We start from the raw sequence: 20,403 nt of genomic DNA, 5'->3' as shown, positions 1-20,403 counted from the left end.
CCTTCTATAAGAAACCGTATATGCCCCCAGGGCAAAACTTACAACCCTTGCCCTAAGGGCTGCGAGGGACTGTCCTCAAAAACATAATTTCTATCTGGAAATCAACTACGCTGAACATAATGGCTATCTAAAAATTTTGATCGGATGTGTCTCGGGAAATGGTGGGCGTGGAAGGGGTGTTAGTCGCCTTCCAATCACTTTCGACTATTAGAAAGGGAATGAGTCACTCCAATTGACAATCGAATGAGCCTTTTTCGAAGTTCCTATGACAACTTCTTCTATACGAAGTGCCTTGCTTTTAAGGTTAAAATTAATAAATAATACATTGTGCCAACATCGTTCTTATTTGCCCCCAGGGCATAACTTAAAACCCTTGCCCTGAGGGTTGTGGGGGAGTGTCCTCCCCTTTACTTGTTCCCCGTTTCTTGTCTTGTTCTCGATTGTCCCCGATCTTTACTTAGACAGCGCAATCGCGCTGCCTATGGTTTATACAACGATTTTCTATATAGACCTTATATGCCCCCAGGGCATAACTTAAAACCCTTGCACTGAGGGTTCTGAGGGGGTTATCACCCTAAAAGACCTAATTTCCAGAACGTTCAACTAAAATAAACAAAATAGATATCTCAAAATTTTGATTGGATGTGTTTTGGAAAATGTTAGGCGTGAGAGGGGCGTTAGTCGCTATCCAATCACTTTCAACTATTAAAAAGACACTAGCCCTTTCAATTTCCAATTGAATGAGCCATTTTGAAGTTTATACGACAATGCTTTCAATAAAAATTTTATATTCCCCAGGGCATAGCTTACGACCCTTGCATTGAGGGCACTGAGGAAGTTATTATCCTAAAAGACCAAATTTCAAGGGCTTTCAAATACTATGAAATAAATAGATACCTCAAAATGTTGATTAGATGTGTTTTGGACTATGGTCGGTGTGAGAGGGGCGTTAGTTGCTATCAAATTACTTTCAACTATTCAAAAAGGTACTCAATTTCAATTTTCCTTTCAATTCCCTTTCAATTTCCAATTGAATGAGCCCTTTTGAAGTTTCTACGACAACGCTTTCAATAAAAACCTTATATGCCCCCAGGGCATAACTTACACCCCGTGCCCTGAGGGTTGTGGGGGGGGGGTTGTCATCCTTAAAAGTCTAATTTCCAAGACTTTCAACTATGTTGAATAAAATGGCTATCTCAAAATTTTGATTGGATGTGCATGGGGAAAAGGTGGGCGTGAGAGGGGGGTTTGTTGCCCTCAAATCACTTTCGACTATTAAAAGGGTGCTAGCTCTTCGAATTTCAAATCGAATGAGCCCTTTTTCAAGTATATACGGCAAAGATTTCAATAAAAACCTTATATGCCCCCAGGGCATAACTTATAATCCTTGCCCTGAGGGATTTGGGGAAGTGTCCTCCTCAAAAATATATTTTCTATCTGGAAATCAACTATGCTGAACAAAATAGCTATCTCAAAATTTTTATTGGATGTGTTTGGGGGAATGATTGGTGTGGGGGGTGATGTTAGTTGCCCTCCAATCACTTTCGACTATAAAAAAGGGCACTAGCCCTTTGAATTTCCAATCGAAGGAGCTTTTTTTGAAGTTTCTATGACAACACCTTCTTTGAAAACCTTAAATGCCCCCAGGGCATAACTTAAAACCCTTGCCCTGAGAGCTGTGGAGGAGTGTTCTCCTCAAAAACATATTTTCTATTTGGAAAGCAACTACGCTGAACAAAATGGCTATCTCGAAATGCTGATTGGATATGTTCGGGAAAGTGATGGGCGTGGGTGGCTAGTTGCCCTCCAATAACTGTCGACTATTAAAAAGGGAACAAGTACTTTAAATTTCCAGTAGAATGAGCTTGATTGAAGTTTTTACGACAAGACCTTCTATAAAAACATTTTATGCCCCCAGGGCATAACTTAAAACCCTTGCCCTCAGGGTTATGGTGGAGTGTCCTCCTCAAAAATATATTTTCTGTCTGGAAATCAATTGCGCTGAACAAAATGGCTATCTCCAAATTTTGATTGGATGTGTGTGGGAGAATGACGGGCGTGGGGGGGGGGCTAGTTGCCCTCCAATCACTTTCGATTATTAAAAAGGGCACTAGCCCTTTGAGGTTCCAATCGAATGAGCCTGTTTTGAAGTTTCTGCAACAACTTCCGCCTTCTATAAAAACCTTATATGCCCCTAGAGCATGACTTAAAACCCTTTCCCTGAGGGTTGTGGGGGAGTGTCCTCCACAAAAACATATTTTCTATCTGGAAATCAACTACGCTGAACAAACTGGCTATCTCAAAAGTTTGATTGGATGTATTTGGGGGAATGATGGACGTGAGGGGGGAGGCTAGTTGCCCTCCAACCACTTTCGACTATTAAAAAGGGCACTAGAACTCTCAATTTCCAACCGAATGAGCCCCTCTTGAAGTTTCTACGACAACCCCTTACATATGAAGTGCCCTGTTCTAAAGGAAAAAATTAATAAATGATACATTGTGCCACCATCGTACTTACATGCCCATAGGGCTTAACTTAAAACCCTTGCCCCAAGGGTTGTGGGGGAGTGTCCTCCTAAAAAACATATTTTCTAGCTGGAAATCAACTACGCTGACCAAAATGGCTATCTCAAAATTTCGATTGGATGTGTTGGGGAGAATGATGGGTGAGGGGGGGGGCTAGTTGCCCTCCAATCACTTACGACTATTAAAAAGGACACTAGCCACTACAATTTCCTATCGAATGAGCCCTTTTCGAAGTTTCTATGACAACTCCTTCGATACGAAGTGCCCGGGTATGGAGAAAAAAAAACAAAAAAACATTGTGCCCACATCGTTCTTTACTCAGGAAGCGCTAGCGCGCTGCCTATGATGAATAAAATTGTATCCTGGGCTGATCAGAGTGCTGAATGGGAAAATGTACACGAGCAGGCATATCCCGTATCTAAATGTATTTAAAATATTGTCATGATTAAAAATGTTCTGACATATATTTTGATGTCAGACACATCATGTAATTACATTTTATATGTCTGCCATAGTGCTAGACATGATGAAATAGTACTAAAATAACACTTTCGTGCTACAGGTGGCAACTCTGATGGATGTTATATCACAGACTCACAACTAAGGATCTAAAGTATAATATATACCCACCAAAAAATTGCCCTGCCCAACCGGTGGGGCCTGCGCTCCATGTTGGGAGTCACGGGTCTAGAGGCAAGCAGCTATGTCTCGTTATAGAAATTACGAACAGGCAATTGGTTTCAATACCAGGTATTTTATATGTGTTTTTCTAACTATACCCTGTTTTGTCTCGCGGATCGTGCTAAAAATTTTAGGAAAAGTTATCTTCTAGTGAAGGGAGGAAAGGGTTAATGGAATATTATTTTTTTGGGGAGGGAGCATGCTTTTTTCCCAGTCCTGGCAAAATAATATCCGCTACGATTTTATTCTACCTTATGTCTGTTGACTGACAGATTGTTTAGTCAAGTCAGACGACAGGCCGACAGCTTATAACCAGTACAATAACAAAATTTAATGCAAGTCACGAGAAAATTTTTTTTTAAATCTGAGCCCAAATTGTTCTTAGAAATTTTAACTTAAAGGTGTGTGCTCTTGTTTGCTCAAAAAAAGGTTACCAAGAATTCAGACCAAAAAATGCTTTTAGACCTATCAGTGTGTTATACCCCTTCCTGAATCCTATTGTTTACTCTAGGTCGAAGCAAGGGCTAAGCTAAGCCTAAGAGTTTCTGCGGCGATGGTAGAGTTCTAGGAAGCGAAGCTTGATCCCACGCTCCTAGGTAGCATAGGGAATCCGTCAGCGCACATCAGCGTCTTGAAGGGGGTAATGGCCCCCCCTTCGACGAGCAAGGTAATGGCCAACGCGCTGCAGGGTGACCTTGAAGAGGGGTGCCTCTCTAGGAAATTATAGCCTAGTAAACGACACGAAATTTGCATTAAGTTCTGATTAAGGGGTATTTCTTCTTTATTTGGTCTATTTTGGTTGGCGTTTTGGACTGAACTACCTCTTCCAAGTTAAACTTATCTACTGTCGGTTGTATTCCCGTATTAGTATAATATTCATAGGGATGAATATACAATGAGTCAGATGTAATAGGCTTGAGATTGCCTGTACAGGATTTCAACTCTTGTTGTTAGAAGAGTATCGCTAAACGCTGGAAACCATGTGATAACCAAGATGGGCCTAGGATTTCACAAAGCCTCCATTCAACTGGAAGTTCCAGGAACTTGTTACTGAAGTCCCAGGGAGCGCTTAATCCGGTTCTAAGCCGGCTTAATCGCTTCTGTGTAGAATTGAGAAGATGTGTTAGTCCCTGTCCTTCACTGGTCCTGGGAACTTTGCTTTTCCTGAGACCAAAATAATTTCAATGAGTTAAAGAATATGAAAAATACAACTTGGAGTGTTACTGCGTTAAAAAATAACTACCTGTATCGACATTTTGACTTTCGAATTCAGACGCTTTGAACTGGACTTATGAGCAGCTTCAGAAACTCATATCCGTGGGGTAGAAAACATGAAATTAGGTGATATAAAATTTATCTACTCAGGCAAGAAGTATGGGGTACATTACAGGAAGTAGGGCTCATGATGAATAAGGAAGCTGCTAAATCTCGTTTAAGTTGGGAACGTATTAGTAACAGAATGCTAGTCGCTCATTTCGAGACTAAAATATGCGGGGTATCAGTCATAGTAGTATATGCCACTGTAGAACCAACTGATTGAAAAAGTAGTGACTCAGTATGAGTGTATATGAATTTTGCTTACATCTACAGGAGCAAATAGACTGAGTCCCAGGTTAGAAATACGTTGTGTTTATTAGGAGATTTTAACACCCAGGTCGGTAAAAATAGTGATAGAAATGGTATCAGAGGTGGCAAGGCCGTATCCAGAATTTTTTTTTCGGAGGCTATTTTACTCAAAGATTTTTTTTCGGGGGGGGAGGACTTTTGCACGAAAAAAACTAAAAAAACGCAGACAAATTTGTTTATATCCATTTTTGTTACGTTTTTACGAGTCAAACAAACATTTCGGGAGGGGGGGGGGGGGTTCAAACCCCCTAACCCCCCTCCCTCTGGATACGGCCTTGAGAGGTGGAGATATTCAGATTTCAAGAAAATACATTTCAGGTTCAGGATAATACACTTTTATTAACAAAAAAACAACTCAATGGGACAAAAAGTCGCATTAAAGCAAAAAGATACTTGAAAGAACGACCGGTTGGATATCATTCGTGCCAAATCACCAAACCAATTAAAATGAAAAAAGGGGAAAACAATAATAATAACTGAAAATAATGATAAATATAAAATGGCAAAAAAAAAAAAAAAAAAAAAAAAAAAAAAAAAGCCTTCTCTCGAACCATTAACACTACCAAATTCCTGAAAAGAAATGATTTTTAATACGGGTTTTAAGTTGCGGCACATCATTAGCAAAGTCGTATCCAGGATTTTTGCTCGAAGAGGGGGGTATTTCTTCGAGAGGGGGAGGGGCTACAAACAAAACTTAAAAAACGCATCAAATTTGGTTATTCATTTTTGTTACATTTTCACGAGTCAGACAAATATTTTTTTTAGGGAGGGGGGGGGTCAAACCCCATAACCTCCTGCTGGATACGGTCTTGATCATTAAGAAGCGTAAATTTAGTTTTTTGTTTGAACGGAGCGGAATTTTTTATCTAAGGTTCAGGAAAGGGCAATCCCAAAAAATATTGTAGTATACCCGTTTGGAAAACATAAAAATCAGCTAAAAAGAAATGTGTATGAATAATTCTACGATTTTGGAACCTTTCTGTTGTGCCAACTGTCTTGATTGAAATCCTTGCGGATACAGAATGCACATTATTCATGTTGTACGTACATTGATTAGACAACATTTTGCTCAACAATTACTAAGAGATACGATGGTTTCCTCTGTTTTAAACTAGCCACTCCTTAGCTTTTCGAACTAATGATACACAAAAGATCCCCTATCATTTTTAACAAAAATTGCTTTGGGAACTCTCTGTTGTACTGGGAAAATTTGCTAATGTGTCCTTTGTCTTTGAAACTGTCAACCGACACTGAGACTCGCAAAATGATATTTTTGGTACCGAAAGCCCTTAAACATTACTGTTTCAATTGATGTTTCTGGGATTTATATGAATTTCAGCATCTCTTAAACAGAGTTGGGGGAGGGGAGACATATTCTGACCTGAAATATTCGACTCGTGTTAAAATATCTCTATCTTACATACTTTTATATTTTCTGTATTTTATGGAGTTTTTTGTCGATCTTTACTATATCATTTTTCTTTCTATATCATTTTCTGGCTTTCATTCTTATTTTTGGCTTCCAGTTGTTTATTTGTTTCAGTATTTGATGTTACGTATTGTATCTTTATTTATTAGTTTTTATTGTGACAATTTTTTTTAAAGCTCGGTGTGATTTGTAAATTCCCCAAGCTTCCATTACTTGAACAATATGAACCAGAGCAAAATCACTATCTCAGAACAATCTCTTGAAGATTTTCCCAGAATTGTCTTTTTATTTAACTATCAGCTCTATATTAACGTTAACAGCTTTTTCCTCTACTGAGACAGGCAAAATATTTTGCTGAAAAGAAGACAGCAGAAGCCCCGTTCTAATTCAGATCTAGCGTCTGCCAAGGAGAAAACTTTGGTGTGGAATCCTTAGAGTATAAAACAATCGCTTCCTGGACTCGGTGGATTTCACTTTGGCAGACGCGGCTGGAATGAATCCAGGTCAGATCTGAGCAATAAAATAGTACCTGTTTTCAAAACAGTAGGTGATATATTTGTTATCAATACAAAAAGGAAACAAAGTGAGAAAGTATAAAAAATAGCACTAGTAAAGTTTAAAAGCAAACGAGAACACGCTATTCAAGTTTTATACTGTACATTAGGAATATTCTTTCCAAAACCACGAGTCTAATTAAATACAAAAATGCAAGAGCGCAAAATTATTTCATCTTCCCCTTCCTCATTTTTGAACCCCTGTATGCAGATGTTTCTTCTTAGACTAATAGAATCTCTTCATATTCTGTTTTGTTCAAATATTAATGCGTTTAAATGAATGCATGTAAAGGTCATTTATATACTGAGTGCTGTTGAGTAGTCTTAGAAAAAAGTACATCAGACGTCATGAATCAATACAACCGAATCCATTTCTAAAATTGTTCTTCTTCGGCTATGTTGTCTTGGCTTTGTCTACATGCCCCGTAACTTTCAACCTAACTAGAAATGGAAAAAAATTATATAACACTAAAATTAGTTCCAATCTTTTTTTCATCATTGACTTCCACTTTGTCCAGGAAATGTGGATGTAATTTTTGAGCCGATATTCGGTTTTGGGCATCATGAATCTCTTATTCTTTTCGTCAGTAATGATGATAAAAAAAAGTTCAAATAGGGATAAAATCCTTTTAATTGACAGTTTTTCACAAACAGGGAAAGAAATTCACAAGAAATTCCAGATATTTCAGTCACATATGCAGTGACCGCCATCAGTAGTAAAACTAAACTTAGTTTTTACTCAGTTTAGTTTTACTACTGACGACGGTCACTGTAAATATGACCGAAATAGCTGGTATTTTTTGCTAATTTCTATCACTGTTTGTGAAACACTGTCTATTAAAAAGATTTTATCCCTGTTTGAACTTGTATTTATCGTCATGGAAAGGCAGTGTGGTCTCCGAAATTATCTACGTCAGTAATGATTAAAAGCATTCTAGAAACTCCGTGTGGTTCGGGCGGATTGAAGACATTCTTGGTCCTGGCTGACCGAAAAAAGTTTGTTTGGCCCATATTCGGACGAACTTGAGCCCTTTATTAAGAAAATTTCTGGTGAACTGGGAACTGCTTGAAGACTGGAAGATAAAAATTTCAGGGCAATCTGACAATGAAATTTCTTAGGCCCTTCTTCGTCCGAACCAATGTTTTTTTTTACTTTTGTAATTCCCTCGGCTTGAAATCATGTTTGAATGAGTTTTAAGTGCTGAAGGGAGAGCGATGTCGCGATTGAGGGTACAACTACCCCAATTTTATTTTTTAATCGTTTTTATTGAAAATCCTTGTGTGATTCATTTCCAAAAAAGGCACAATATACCTATCGTTCTGCTTAAAAGTTAAAATTGCAAGGGGCCAAGAGGGCAATGTTAAAGAGTCTAAGGGCAACATTTGTACCTCCATCAATGATTGAAAACCCTTGCGTAAGTCCATTAAAGCACGAAGCAACGTGGCGAAAGCAGGGGTAGTTGGGGCAATGGGCCCCTTTTTTTGCCTCAAATCATATAGATTCAAAATCATCATACGTTTTCAACTTAAACAAGCAATAATATCTATCTTTCTGCTAAAAAGTTTTACGTGGGACGTGCATAATTGCCAAAACTTCTTTGTCAGTGGCGACGACTATTTCCATTAGTGAAATTTTTAAAAGAGTCTTCCTTGCTGAGATCAGAGCGTCCAAGTCCAGGAGATTTGCGCCTATAGCAAGCATGCAAAACATCAATCTAAACTGATGCATATTCTAGGGGTAAACTGAATCAAAGTTGGAGATTTCTTGTTGCGCAAACCATTAAACAGTGCGATTTTAAATGTATATGTAAAGATGAAACCTAGCTCAAAATCATGGATAACATGCCATTAATATTGTGACTTTAATTTCATGAACAGTAGAAAATATATGAATTGTGATGAATGCTCCAATGTTCCATTTATCCCAGATTATGCGTAACCCAGGGTTTAGGAACTTCTCATTATAAGACCATATTTTCTAGAAACTTTGAAACTGTAAATAGACAAATTTAATTTTCTTCTGTCTAATGAGTGTCACAGCTTTACTGGATTGTTTCTGTCCATTCGAATTAAAACGAAAGAAATTTCTTAAGAATATAAAAACTTACCGTTACATTTATTCTTATCAGAAGGGAAAATGATTTCCTTCATGTCATTATCTTCGTCTTCAACTTCGTTCAATTCTTCATCAGAAACAGCTACTTCTTTGCCGATGGCTTTACTCAGAGCCTCGCTTAAACTTTCTTCGTCACTTTCACTAGATTCACTGTCAATACTGCTATCATCATCATTACTTTCAACTTTTGATATAGCTTCCCCATCGTAATCCAAATATTTTTCCACTTTAGGCAAAGATTTTTCCTTCTTCACAACGTAAAGATTAGGAGGCGGAGATACAGGCTCTTCCGGCCATTCAAATCCATCGGGAGATGTGCGATCACCCAATTCAGAACTAGGTGATTCATTACTCGGGAATACATCATGGTTTGGAGGAGGGAGAAAAGGGGAGCCAGACTTCTTGTTACTGTGCAGCTCACTGGAAGACGTAGATTCAGTTTCAGAGTCAGGTAAATGATGATCTTGTTTTTCATTTTCATCTAGATTAAAATATGGAATAAATTTTTTACAAGTAAAAAAAATATTTTTCCATCCCTTAAAGAAAAAAAAAAAACATTACAATTGGTTTGCTCTGTAAAAGTCATTTTTCTTGAGTTTTATTTTTATGTAGCTGTGCAAAAAGTACCAAAACCAATGTCAAGCTCAAACAGAGGGAATTGATTGATAGCGGTTTAATACGCTTAATAATAAACAATCTCTTCAAAAATCCAAAAATAGACAGTTCTCATGAAGATTTTGGCTTCACAGTCCGCAAAAATTTTCGAACTGTGATAAACCGAAATCGTAAAATGAAATCAAATAACATTCACAAAATTGAAATTAATCAAACGAAACGTCTTAGTCTTCGGATTAAGCCTTAAGTCTTAGTTTAAAACTAAAGTTACTAAGCTTGATAAGGGCTGGACTCCCTTGTGGAGTAGCTAGAATGAGGTTTGAGCAGCGTTTGTACCCCCCCCTTTCTTAAAAAGAAATAGTTTAATCATTCCCATAATGAAATCCTACCTACGCCAAAAATCATGGCTAACCCTCCGCGATAGCAATAAAACAATAAAAGCGACCATTTGGTAGTAAAACCAGCAACGAATAGGCAATTTTATTGACCTTAGTCCACTCCTCTAGAAAGAAATACGGGTACCGCAAAAAAACTGTAGAATGGACGGATTCTCCATAAGTTTAACTTTTCCTGAGAAATTTTAAGCCTTTACAACAGTAACTTTAGCATGAAAAAACTAACAGCAATATTCTAAATAACAAATAATAATAATAATAATAATCAGTCATATAGTAAATATTCAAAAAGACATTCAAAACAAACAGCTTAAAAAAAAAAAAAATAAAGAGTTATAAACCAAAGTTTTCATTATTTTTTTTTTTTTTTTTTTTTTTTTTTACGCGTGTATAAATGTAAAAATTGAACAGCAATTGCCTTTCGAGGCTGACTACCAGTTAATTTCCACCCATCAACTTTTACAGCAACTGAAACGTTGAATAGACGCCGCATGCGCCAGCAATGGCTCTGGGGGTCTTTATCCGTTTTTCTACTTGTCAACCAGCTATGGCAAATCGGCGCTTGGTTGTGGAACAGCTACCAATACTACCAATGCGGGTCTTGCCGGGGACCTAGCTTGACAGAGTCTATTTTTGTCTCAGAAGCTTAGTTAGCGCAAGTGATTAAAGAATACGGTTTTAGATATTCGCTAAAACCCTAATATTTTTTAGCGGTCACGCGTAGAAGGGCGGAGAAGAATAGAGTTTAAAATACCCTATTTTAAAAAAATCAAATGGTATGAAATTAACGTTTTCAATGCTTAGTCAATTTAGGCGGTGTGGAAAATATCATCAGGTCTAAAAGGGATGCAAAGTCTAAAAAATAAAAGTCAGTAAAAGTCAGCATTTTAAGATTTCCTCAAAAGCGCTTTAATTCGTACATTCCGTTTCCCAGACCATTCGGCAGCTAATTTTTTGGATCTATTGCATAGTTAAGTTTTCATTCGAGATTAAATTTTCGAAAGAACATAAATATTGAAACACGCACAAGCAGAATCAAAGATCAGAAGTAGAAACAAACCTGGAGAAGACCTCAGTTCAGGAACACCATTCCACCAATCTGAGCTAACAGTTGAGCTACGTTGTATTTTTCCAAGCTCCTTGCTCTGGAAAGATGATTGATGAACTGGAATTTCAAGAGGCTTCTGTTCAATTGAGTTTTTACGGTTTTGTATGCTGCTAGAAGAGGGAGACTGATTTCTGATGCTTTTTCTCGTGCATTCCACTGCTAAAGACTTTCTGCTGCTCTGGATTTTATCGGAAGAACTGGATTTCAAAACTTCAGGAGAGGAAGATCCTGATCTACTAGAAAATGAGTTCCGACCTTTGACCAAATTTGTTTTTGGAATTTCAACGACATTTTGTTTAGAAGGATGACGTTTCAAATTAGGTACGATTTTAGAAATACTTGCAGTAGAACTGCGTCGACTGCTTGTATTAGAGGGATTTTGAGGGGTTCTGTTTCTGCCCAAGTTAGATCCACTTCGCTGAATTAAGCTAGATCGACTCAAATTTGATCCGCTTCTTTCTATCATGCTTGTTCTACTGGAATTAGACGGATTTCTTTCTAAAATGCTTGATCTTGAATTTGCCCGAGATCCCAAATTTCCACGGTTAGAGCCAGACATACTTTTACGCACATTATTTCTTAGTTCTGTTTGACTTAAGTTAGAACTATTGCGATGTAGCACGTGCGAGTGACTTGCAGTTGGACTGGAACGAGGTAAGCTGGATTTGGAATTGTTGCTAATAACTCTTGATCTTGAAAATGAACCATTTCTTCGGTATTCTGGAAGACAAGCTGAGTTACTACTAGACGTTTCTTCTTCAGAGCTGCTTTGACAGTTCTCTTTCTTATGATTACTGATACTCGAAGACTTAGAACTTGGACTAAATTCAATTGAACTTTCTGATTCACTTTCACTGCTTGCATCACTTGAAGATTTTTTTCCAACCAAAGATTGTCGCTTTTGTTTGGGTTGTGTGGGAAGTTGTGAAGATTTTGATGAGCATCTTGATGAACTTTTGCTTAAGCAGCTAGGGTTGGAAATGTTCCTCGGCAATGGAGATACTGGAGGTTTTCCAAACATTTCGTTAGATGGAGAAAGATCAATACGTCTTGCACGAGAAGATGGAGAAACAGGAGGTTTTAGTTGGTTTTCAACGGAGGGTGATCGTGATTTTGCTTGTGCAGTTGGATTCCTAGCACACGTTTTTTCTCTAGATGATGACCGTTGTACTCTTTCCAGACTTTTACCAGCCATCGATGTGTACATCAGAACGTCAAGAATGCCGGCTTTTATCTTTTCTTTGATGTCATTTGTAGACTCGCCATTACGTTTTGATATTGAAGGGGACAATGGCGGCTTCATTGCCAGAGGACTTGGGGACTTCTTTAGAGTGTCTTCTATTTTGGTTTCATCTCGATATTTCGCTAAATTCGTCGTATAGTTTCGAGAGAGATATTTGTCGTAGTAGCTCGAAGTGGGGCGACTTGGTGTATAAGAACTGTAAGACGGCCCTGCATACCCAGTATATCCAACAAAACGAGACTTTCTTGGTTCCTCTCTTTCCGTATCAGTTTGAACCTCCTTGCTAGAAAACTGTGCTGTTATTAGCTTTTTAGCAGATCTCTCTACTTTTTTTTCAGCACTTATGCTCCCTGGATCTGGATCGCCACAATACATATTTGGAGAAGTTGCTCTGCATGTGAGAAAATCCTCCTCTCTTTCCTCCTCTCCAGAAGAAGAATATGAGCTGGATGAAGTTTTTTCTGGGGAATTACCAGGAGAGTGCGCCGATTCAGATGATTTCGGTGACGAAAACTGCTTTTTGTGTTCAACTGGTTGGAGTTTCAACCGAGAAGATGAATAAGAATTTGCTTTTGATCCCAATATATCAGGAGGTACGGGTAAAGTTGGAGAAGTGGGTGACTTAAAACCATCTTGGCTGCTATTAGGTCTGCTGCAAGTTGGATTTGAGGTTGAACTTAAAAAACGTGAATATTTTGGACGGTAGGTCGGAACAATCAAATTTATGTTGTCTTTGGTAGACTCAAGTCTCTGTTCTTTTACTTCATTTGTTTTTTTCGTTAAATAGCTCACTGGTGTTTCCCCTTGTGGCTTTAAAAATCTTGAGGTGAAGGTTTTTTCAGATCCTTGATTTCTAGGTAGAGAGCTATAGAAGCGAGAGGTTGTGGGTTCAGTCGGTTCTCTCTCCCGGAAGCTCGAAGTCCTGTGACTTCCAAAATTACTTACTTTTTCTTTGCTATTATATGCAGTTTCTTTATCTTCAGACAAGCTCGGTATTTTAGTTAATCCTTTTGGTTCAACTCTACTCAAGTATCCAAAACGCTTTTGTCCGTCAGAATCGAGAGATGATCTACTGGGTTCAGTTGTACCGAACTTGCTTGGAGACTTTCCGTCGCGTATATTTGGCTTGTAATTCAGGGTCCCATCTTGTCTTGAGCCATTATTATAATAGCTTTTCACAGGTTCATAGGAAGAGCTATTATATCGATTTCGAGGCTCATACCCTGATCGAACAGTGTTGTCAAGCGTTTCTGATTTCGGCGACCGAACCTCATTGACTTTTGAATACGAAGTGATACTTGGTTTGGCCCCGGTAGAATAGCCCTAAAAACAATGACTCAGTATTAACATTTTGAAAAATTATCTTTCCCTTTTTTATCAAGAGAGTATTTTCAATACCAGTGTAAATAACAGTAAATTCACTACATGAAGTATTTAAATCTAGCCTTTAGTAATTTTTTTATATCATCTTTTGAGTCAAAATAGCAACCTGAGATAGTGCCAGAAGAAATGTATAGGTCTTCCCGTGGGACATCCAGTTCCTTATCTCCCCCGTGGGTGCAACTGCCCTCAAAATCATACCAACCTGAGATGCTATTAGACACCTTACAATTGAGAGTTTATGCATGTTCATGTTGGGTTGGGGGGATTATCGGGGAATATACTAAGGTACTGAAAATAGCTGGCAATTTAAACTGATTACAAAATAATTTATATCTTGTTGTCTCCTTTGTGAGAAAACTTGACAAATATTGAGATACTGTACATAGTGATACTAAAATAACTATACTAGAAATACCACATATATAAAGATACTGAATAAATATACTCTCTAATTTAGTTTATGTGTTTTTATAAATATAAGCACATGATTTATGCAGATTTTGCACAATTTAATTAATTAGAATATAATATATAACAAAATCGACACGGTGCGATTTATGATAAAAAATATCATAAATCGACACTGTGCCCGAAAATTTTTAATTTCTGCCTCCCTTTTCTTTCCAGGAGATTAATCTCCTTATTATGTAATCTCCTTAAAGAATCGACTTGTTATGTTGATTATAAATATATAAGAATTATTAATTTTAGTTTTATCTATTAAAGGCTACGAGCCTGAGAATACTTGCCTGATTTTCTTAAAAGGAGGGAAAAATCCCCTAAAAATCAATGAATTCTTGTCAAAATCACATCATCTGATTCAGCTTATTAGAGAACTCAATTGTTGAGGTTTCAAGCTCCCATCTTCAAAAATGTGGAAATTTACATTATTTTTTTTATTGCCAAAAGAAAGATCACGGATGCGTTTTTGTTTTTCCTTTCAGGGTTGATCGCTTGGAATAAATAGTCCTATAATACCTGGAGAGTCTCATTCGAACGGAAAGTAAAAGTTCTAGTGCAATTTTTGAGTGACCAAAGAGATTGGAGGTCTATCTAGCCCCCACCCACCCCTTTTTTTTCATGAAAGTCGTTCAATCAAAATTTTGAGATAGCCATATTGTTCAGCTTAGTTGAAAAGTCCAATGTCTATATCTTTGGAGATGACATGATCCTCTAGAGCCCCTCGGGAAAGGTCTTTAAGTTATGAAACTTGCTCAATGTTTACGTAGGCTATAGGATTTGCTATTGGGAAGTAGGCATACATTTCTCGGTTGTGGGGAGGGTGAATTTTCTGCTAGGGGTATTTTACAATTTTCCATGGTGAAGGAAGTTTCCGAGGGGTGAACTTTTCAGGTGAAATTTTAAACGGGGGGAATTTTCCAGAATTCCTAAGCAAAACTATTTTTATTTGTCTTACTTTCTCTTTGCCGACTCAATTTTACAGACTAACTTTCCCCGGGATTGAATTATCTAGACTAGTGGTTCTCAAACTCATTTAAACACTTTCCCCCTTTTTATCCACAAAACATTTTAGGTACCCCTTCTCAGTTACCGGTACTAAGTAAACTATAGCTAAAATATTAATAAAATTGCCATTCCTAGAGTTAAAGGGTTGCTTTATTTTTTTTGTTGTCCGACCGGGTACCCCCAAAAATCTTTGCGTACCCCCAAGGGGTAGACGTACCACAATCTGAGAACCACTGACTAGACGATCTGTTGGTGGAGGGTGAGCCGGATTTACCGGCACTATTTAAAAAACCCTTATAAATTAAATAAATAAAAAATAAGATTGTTCAACTAAAAGTAAGGAGTAACATTAAAACTTAAAAGGAACAGAAATAATTACGTATTTCAGAGGGTTTCCCCCTTCTTAATACCTCGGTCTTTACACCAAAGCTTGACTTTTGTCAAGCTTTGGCGTAAAAAACAATCTTTAAAAACGACTTCTGAAACACAATGCCGTTTAATTAAAACAATAGGAAGCTTTTATAAAAGTACTAAATGACCTCAGCGTGAAGAGTGAAATATTAAGAAGCGGGTGAACCCCCTCATATACGTAATAATTTATTTTCATTTTAATTGTTAATGCTGCTCCTTACTTTCAGTAGAAAAACTTGTTTTTTTTACTTAATTGGCCACTAGAACTGGCAGATAAAAAAAACCTATTGGTATTTTCTGACTTTGTTACTTTTTTGCGCGGTGTGGTATAGCAAAATAAAGAATTTGGTGCACCAAGTACATGTTGTATTTTCCCATGATTATTTTTATGTTTTCATCAAGTTTACTGTTCCACGATACATTTCTATAAGAAATCGTCATTTGGGTTGTTTCGTAATTTCTGTGTTTTCAAGCTTCCACGTAGTGCTTATTTACATTTGAACTCTTCGTACTGTTGTATCAGAATTAAAAATCCTACAAAGTTCTTTACACGTTAATTTTGCTCAACAATTCCTTTTTATGTCTGAAAAATTCAAACATTCACCTTCAAAACAAAAGCTTTATTGTAAATGTTCATAAAATGGGCTCAATATTTGCTAGGTCGCCCTTTCCTTTAACGTGTAGAATGATTCGGAAGCCGAATGAGATTCTAATTTTGTGACTTTTAGCATAAACTTTCAGTTTTAAAATAGTTGCATTTTAAACAATAAACATTAATCTTTTTTTGTCTCTTGTTTAAGTTATAGATTTCCTGTTATTCGGTCTCAGTCTTGCTCTGCTCCATTTTTCGTTCTTTTTTTTTACTTTTTGTTCATTCTTGTTTTTTTTTTGTGTGTGTTTAGAGTAAGTGGGATTGGATTAGGGTCTTCTGAATTATAATTGGAAATAACTATTTACTTGTTATAAAACTATAAAAAAAAGGAATTATAAATTAAATCTCTGTTCTTTCCCTTAGCACATATCATTATATCCGGAAATTATCGGTTATGATGGCGTTCACTTTCGGTTCTGCCACCTTTGTGTCTCCGATCCTGCCTCTAGAGGGCTTTCTTCCCTCGTGCTTCCAAGTGTACACAAAAACATTAATAATTTGACAAATTGAAAGTTCACTTGACCTTTAGTGATGCAGCTCATTTGAGCTCTGCTTGGTAATAGGAGACGAAGAGTTTAAATTCAGCTGCACGGCTGCAGCGACCCTCTGCAGGACTCGGAACTTAATTCCGGTGATGAGATTATGCGAGAGCGTCTCAATACTAATCCAAACCAGAAGAAAAAATTCCGGTATTGTTAAGTTCATTGTTTCAAGTAAATTTTTACCTGTTATTATCTATTCATTTATTTCAATTATTAATTACGTGAACCGAAAGTGCGACGAAGTTTTAAACGAAATTGTGCAAGATGAATATTTTTTTTAGCCACCTTTGGAACTTATTTCTGGGAAACTTCTTGACAACTCAGTGACCTAAACGGAGGAACACCGATGGTTCAAACTAACGATGGCTCTCATTACGACAAATATCAATTAAGACATATAAAACCTTCCCATATAATTTGTTTTCGAGTGTTTCGAAGTTGGTTTCGAGTGAATTTGGCTGATTAGCTCATCTAAAATTAGGTAGCAGACAGGGGGAGGGTAAAAAAAAGAGATGTTTGACTATAAGGGAAGGGATGGCGTGACAAAAGATATAATAAAGGGGACAAGTTCAGAATATATTGAATACTTAAAGGAGAGGAACACATCGATAAAACTATATTTTGCTCTGAGGGGTTCTAACGCTTAAATACTCCCGGTATTTCCGCATTATATGGTACACACTCGAGAATTTGAATCGCAAAGATGAGACAATAACCGGTTTTCGCAGTCTTTTTACCAGACAATTAGCTTCGGCTCGGTGGAAAATTACATTGTAGCTATATTTTAACTAAACATTTAGTTGGTCTTTTGGTTATGTTAGGTATTTAATGCGTTCTGTGCCGCCCCCAACCATAATTCTTTGTTCTAGTTTTCATAATTTTATTACTGAAGTATTGTATTTTCATCATGTTTTGTTTTATTTTTCATTAGCATTCACCAAACTTCACTTCTTAAGTGTGCCCCATATAATACGGAAGTACCGTACTCCCTTCTGTCTATACCCATGTCAATTATAATGAGATATTGTGCAGATTACCATACGAATCTTAAGACCCCTGGTTGACATTCCTTAACTTAGACCATATAAGATATATCATTTAAACATAAGAAGTCAAAATTACACTTTTTAATGTATTTCTTATTTCATATATCCGCATAACAAAGTCCGTACAAAACTGAATGTTTTTCTATGTATTTTTGAAGAGAAAAAAAAAATTATTAAAAACTTTCGCTCTCAAGGTGTACTAATAAACCAATTGCAAATTTGTCATGCTGAAAACCACAGAGTAATTATTGGGTCAAATAATTGCTCTGTTACTTCGAGTTGATAAATGAGGCAATACCTGACAGATCATATCAATATGAGTTAGAATTACTTTATTTACCACTATTTGACACACCAATTCAGATTTATCACCGCAAAGTCAAACATATTATTTTAATACCGTGTTGGCTGAACTTAGTTTTGACTGAAGATGCAAACAAGAGTGTACAGAAAAAAAGACATCGGAGACAATTTAAAAATACTGACAACCACTTATGAGACGGCTAATCTGGTAGGTAAATTCGGATTGCTTTAAGTGGAGCAAGGCTCTCCAACTCAAAAATAAGATAAACTTAGTCTTCGGAACTATTTATGCACAATAAACTTTTAAACACCAAAATTGACACACGTATTTAACCAAGCACATACATTGAGATTGGTTTAATTTGAATTTTCGACAAGAAATACAACCTACCTTGTTGCTTGAAATTGAAGATCCACTATAGAGACTAGGCTGTGGGTAACTGTCCGACGATCGTGTCATCTGGAATAAAGAACATGATCACTTAAAAAGCATAACGATGGGCAACAAATAAATCTGGCTCTTGGAAAGCATAGAACAAATGACTTGATTGTAAAAGCACTTGACATATTTGTGGATTCAATATCGTAAAAAAATAATTCAGATAAGAGTCTGGCTGATTTTAATGCGCAAAATAATACTTCCGGAGCTCTGAATGCTTGTAAAGAATATAATCAAATGCTTGAGAAATAGTGACTGTGCAAATTACAGCACCAGTTATCTTCCTTGTACCATGCACCATAGTGATATATGGTGCACAGTGATATATATATATATATGGTGCATATATGGTGCATATATATATATATATAAATATGGGATATATATATATGGTGAACCATAGTGATATATGGTGCACAGTGATATATATATATATATATATATATATATATATATATATATATATATATATATATATATATATATATATATATATATATATATATATATATATATATATATATATATATATATATATGTGTGTGTGTGTGTGTTATATATGTTATCTCTTTAAACTACAAATAATTGCATATTTATTTATGTATGTATAAATTTTTTTCTTGAAAACGCCTAAATACTTTTTTTTGGAAAAATTGGTATCCTGGGGTTTTCTGGGCTGAAAAAAAAAAATCTGGATATAGCGTGAGTTTGAGAAAACTCGTTAAGAGCCTTAATTTTGGAAAAAGAATAATGGGAGTAACATCATTTTTGTGAGCATATTTCAAGAGCATAAATTACAACATTCCCGCCAGGAGCGGTCGTATCGTTCTTAGTATCTATGATGCATGCAATATTAAAAATGAAATATAGCAAATTATAAGATACCAAGTGTCTAATTACAATAGGTGTAGTCTATTTACAAAAGGCGTTTTAAGCAGTTTAACAATGCTTAGGGGACAAAAGTGTTAATTAGCAATTGCTCGAAATGAACAAACTGAACCATCACATGAGACAAGATCAGTAGGATGACCCGAGAAATCTAAATTAACAATCGGTGAAGATGAACAACCTAAGACCACCAAATGTGACAAGACCAATCCGAGCAGCTAAGACAAAGGGGGTTGAAAAAAATGTCTGGAGTAATGATAAATGAAAATGAATAACAAAGAAATAGGCGGTTAGAATACTGGCGACAACAATAACAGCAACTAGTAAAAACGAAGGTGAAGAACCAAGAAATATGTGGTTAGAAGATAAGTGGAAGCGAGAATTACAAGCGACAGCGAGAATCAGGACGGGTCAAAAATGAAAGTGAAGAACAAAGAATTGTGCTTTTAGAAGACAAGCTACAGCGAGAATCAGAAAGAGTCGAAAATGAAAATGAAGAAGAAAGGAATATTACGTTAGAAGAAAAACGCCATTACAATTTTTGACGCCAACAAACTTTGGCGTAAAACCCAGTACAAACCTATAAAGATGCAGTAAACCACGCAAATGTTAATTAAAAGTAATTGGGACCCTTAAACATTGTATGTGTACACTTTGGAGTCCTCCATTTTCCCGAGGAAAGAGTAGCCAATGGAAATGTAAGAAATTATGAGCAACCGTGAAATCAACACCTTGCAACAAAATAACATCCCATAAATAGTAGCGGAATAACTCACAAAACAACTGTACAAAGCTTGACTTCACAAAGACGATACGACAAACAAAACCGCAAAAGTTAACTCACATAAGATCTGTATGACATCTTCAATATCAATTCCTTTAATCACCTATAAATTATGCAAAATAAGCGTTCAAACCTTATATTTTACATACGGAGGAGAAAACATGTGTGTATACACAACCAAGGGAAAACTGACTG

General features: G+C 36.6%; 1 protein-coding gene across 6 annotated transcripts in view; it reads right to left on the bottom strand.

Annotated features, from left to right (window-relative positions):
- The window catches only part of LOC148947717 (uncharacterized), a 258,938-nt gene extending 238,535 nt beyond the window's left edge, over positions 1-20,403 (bottom strand). For all 6 annotated transcript variants that reach the window (XM_089095389.1, XM_089095391.1, XM_089095392.1 and 3 more), the window contains exons 1-4: positions 20,269-20,403; positions 18,489-18,557; positions 11,003-13,616; positions 8,925-9,413 (exon numbers count right to left, since the gene is read on the bottom strand). In XM_089095389.1, coding sequence (XP_088951515.1) covers positions 8,925-9,413; positions 11,003-13,616; positions 18,489-18,557; positions 20,269-20,286 — 3,190 coding nt within the window. In that variant the 5' untranslated portion in view covers positions 20,287-20,403. The remainder of the gene's footprint in view (positions 1-8,924; positions 9,414-11,002; positions 13,617-18,488; positions 18,558-20,268) is intronic.

Source organism: Artemia sp. Qi Xiang Cuo, chromosome 10, assembly GCF_049724085.1.
Source record: "Artemia sp. Qi Xiang Cuo chromosome 10, ASM4972408v1, whole genome shotgun sequence".
NCBI classification, from domain to species: domain Eukaryota; kingdom Metazoa; phylum Arthropoda; class Branchiopoda; order Anostraca; family Artemiidae; genus Artemia; species Artemia sp. Qi Xiang Cuo.
The sequence above is the reverse complement of the archived record's forward strand: the minus strand, read 5'-3'. Positions and strand labels throughout refer to the sequence as shown.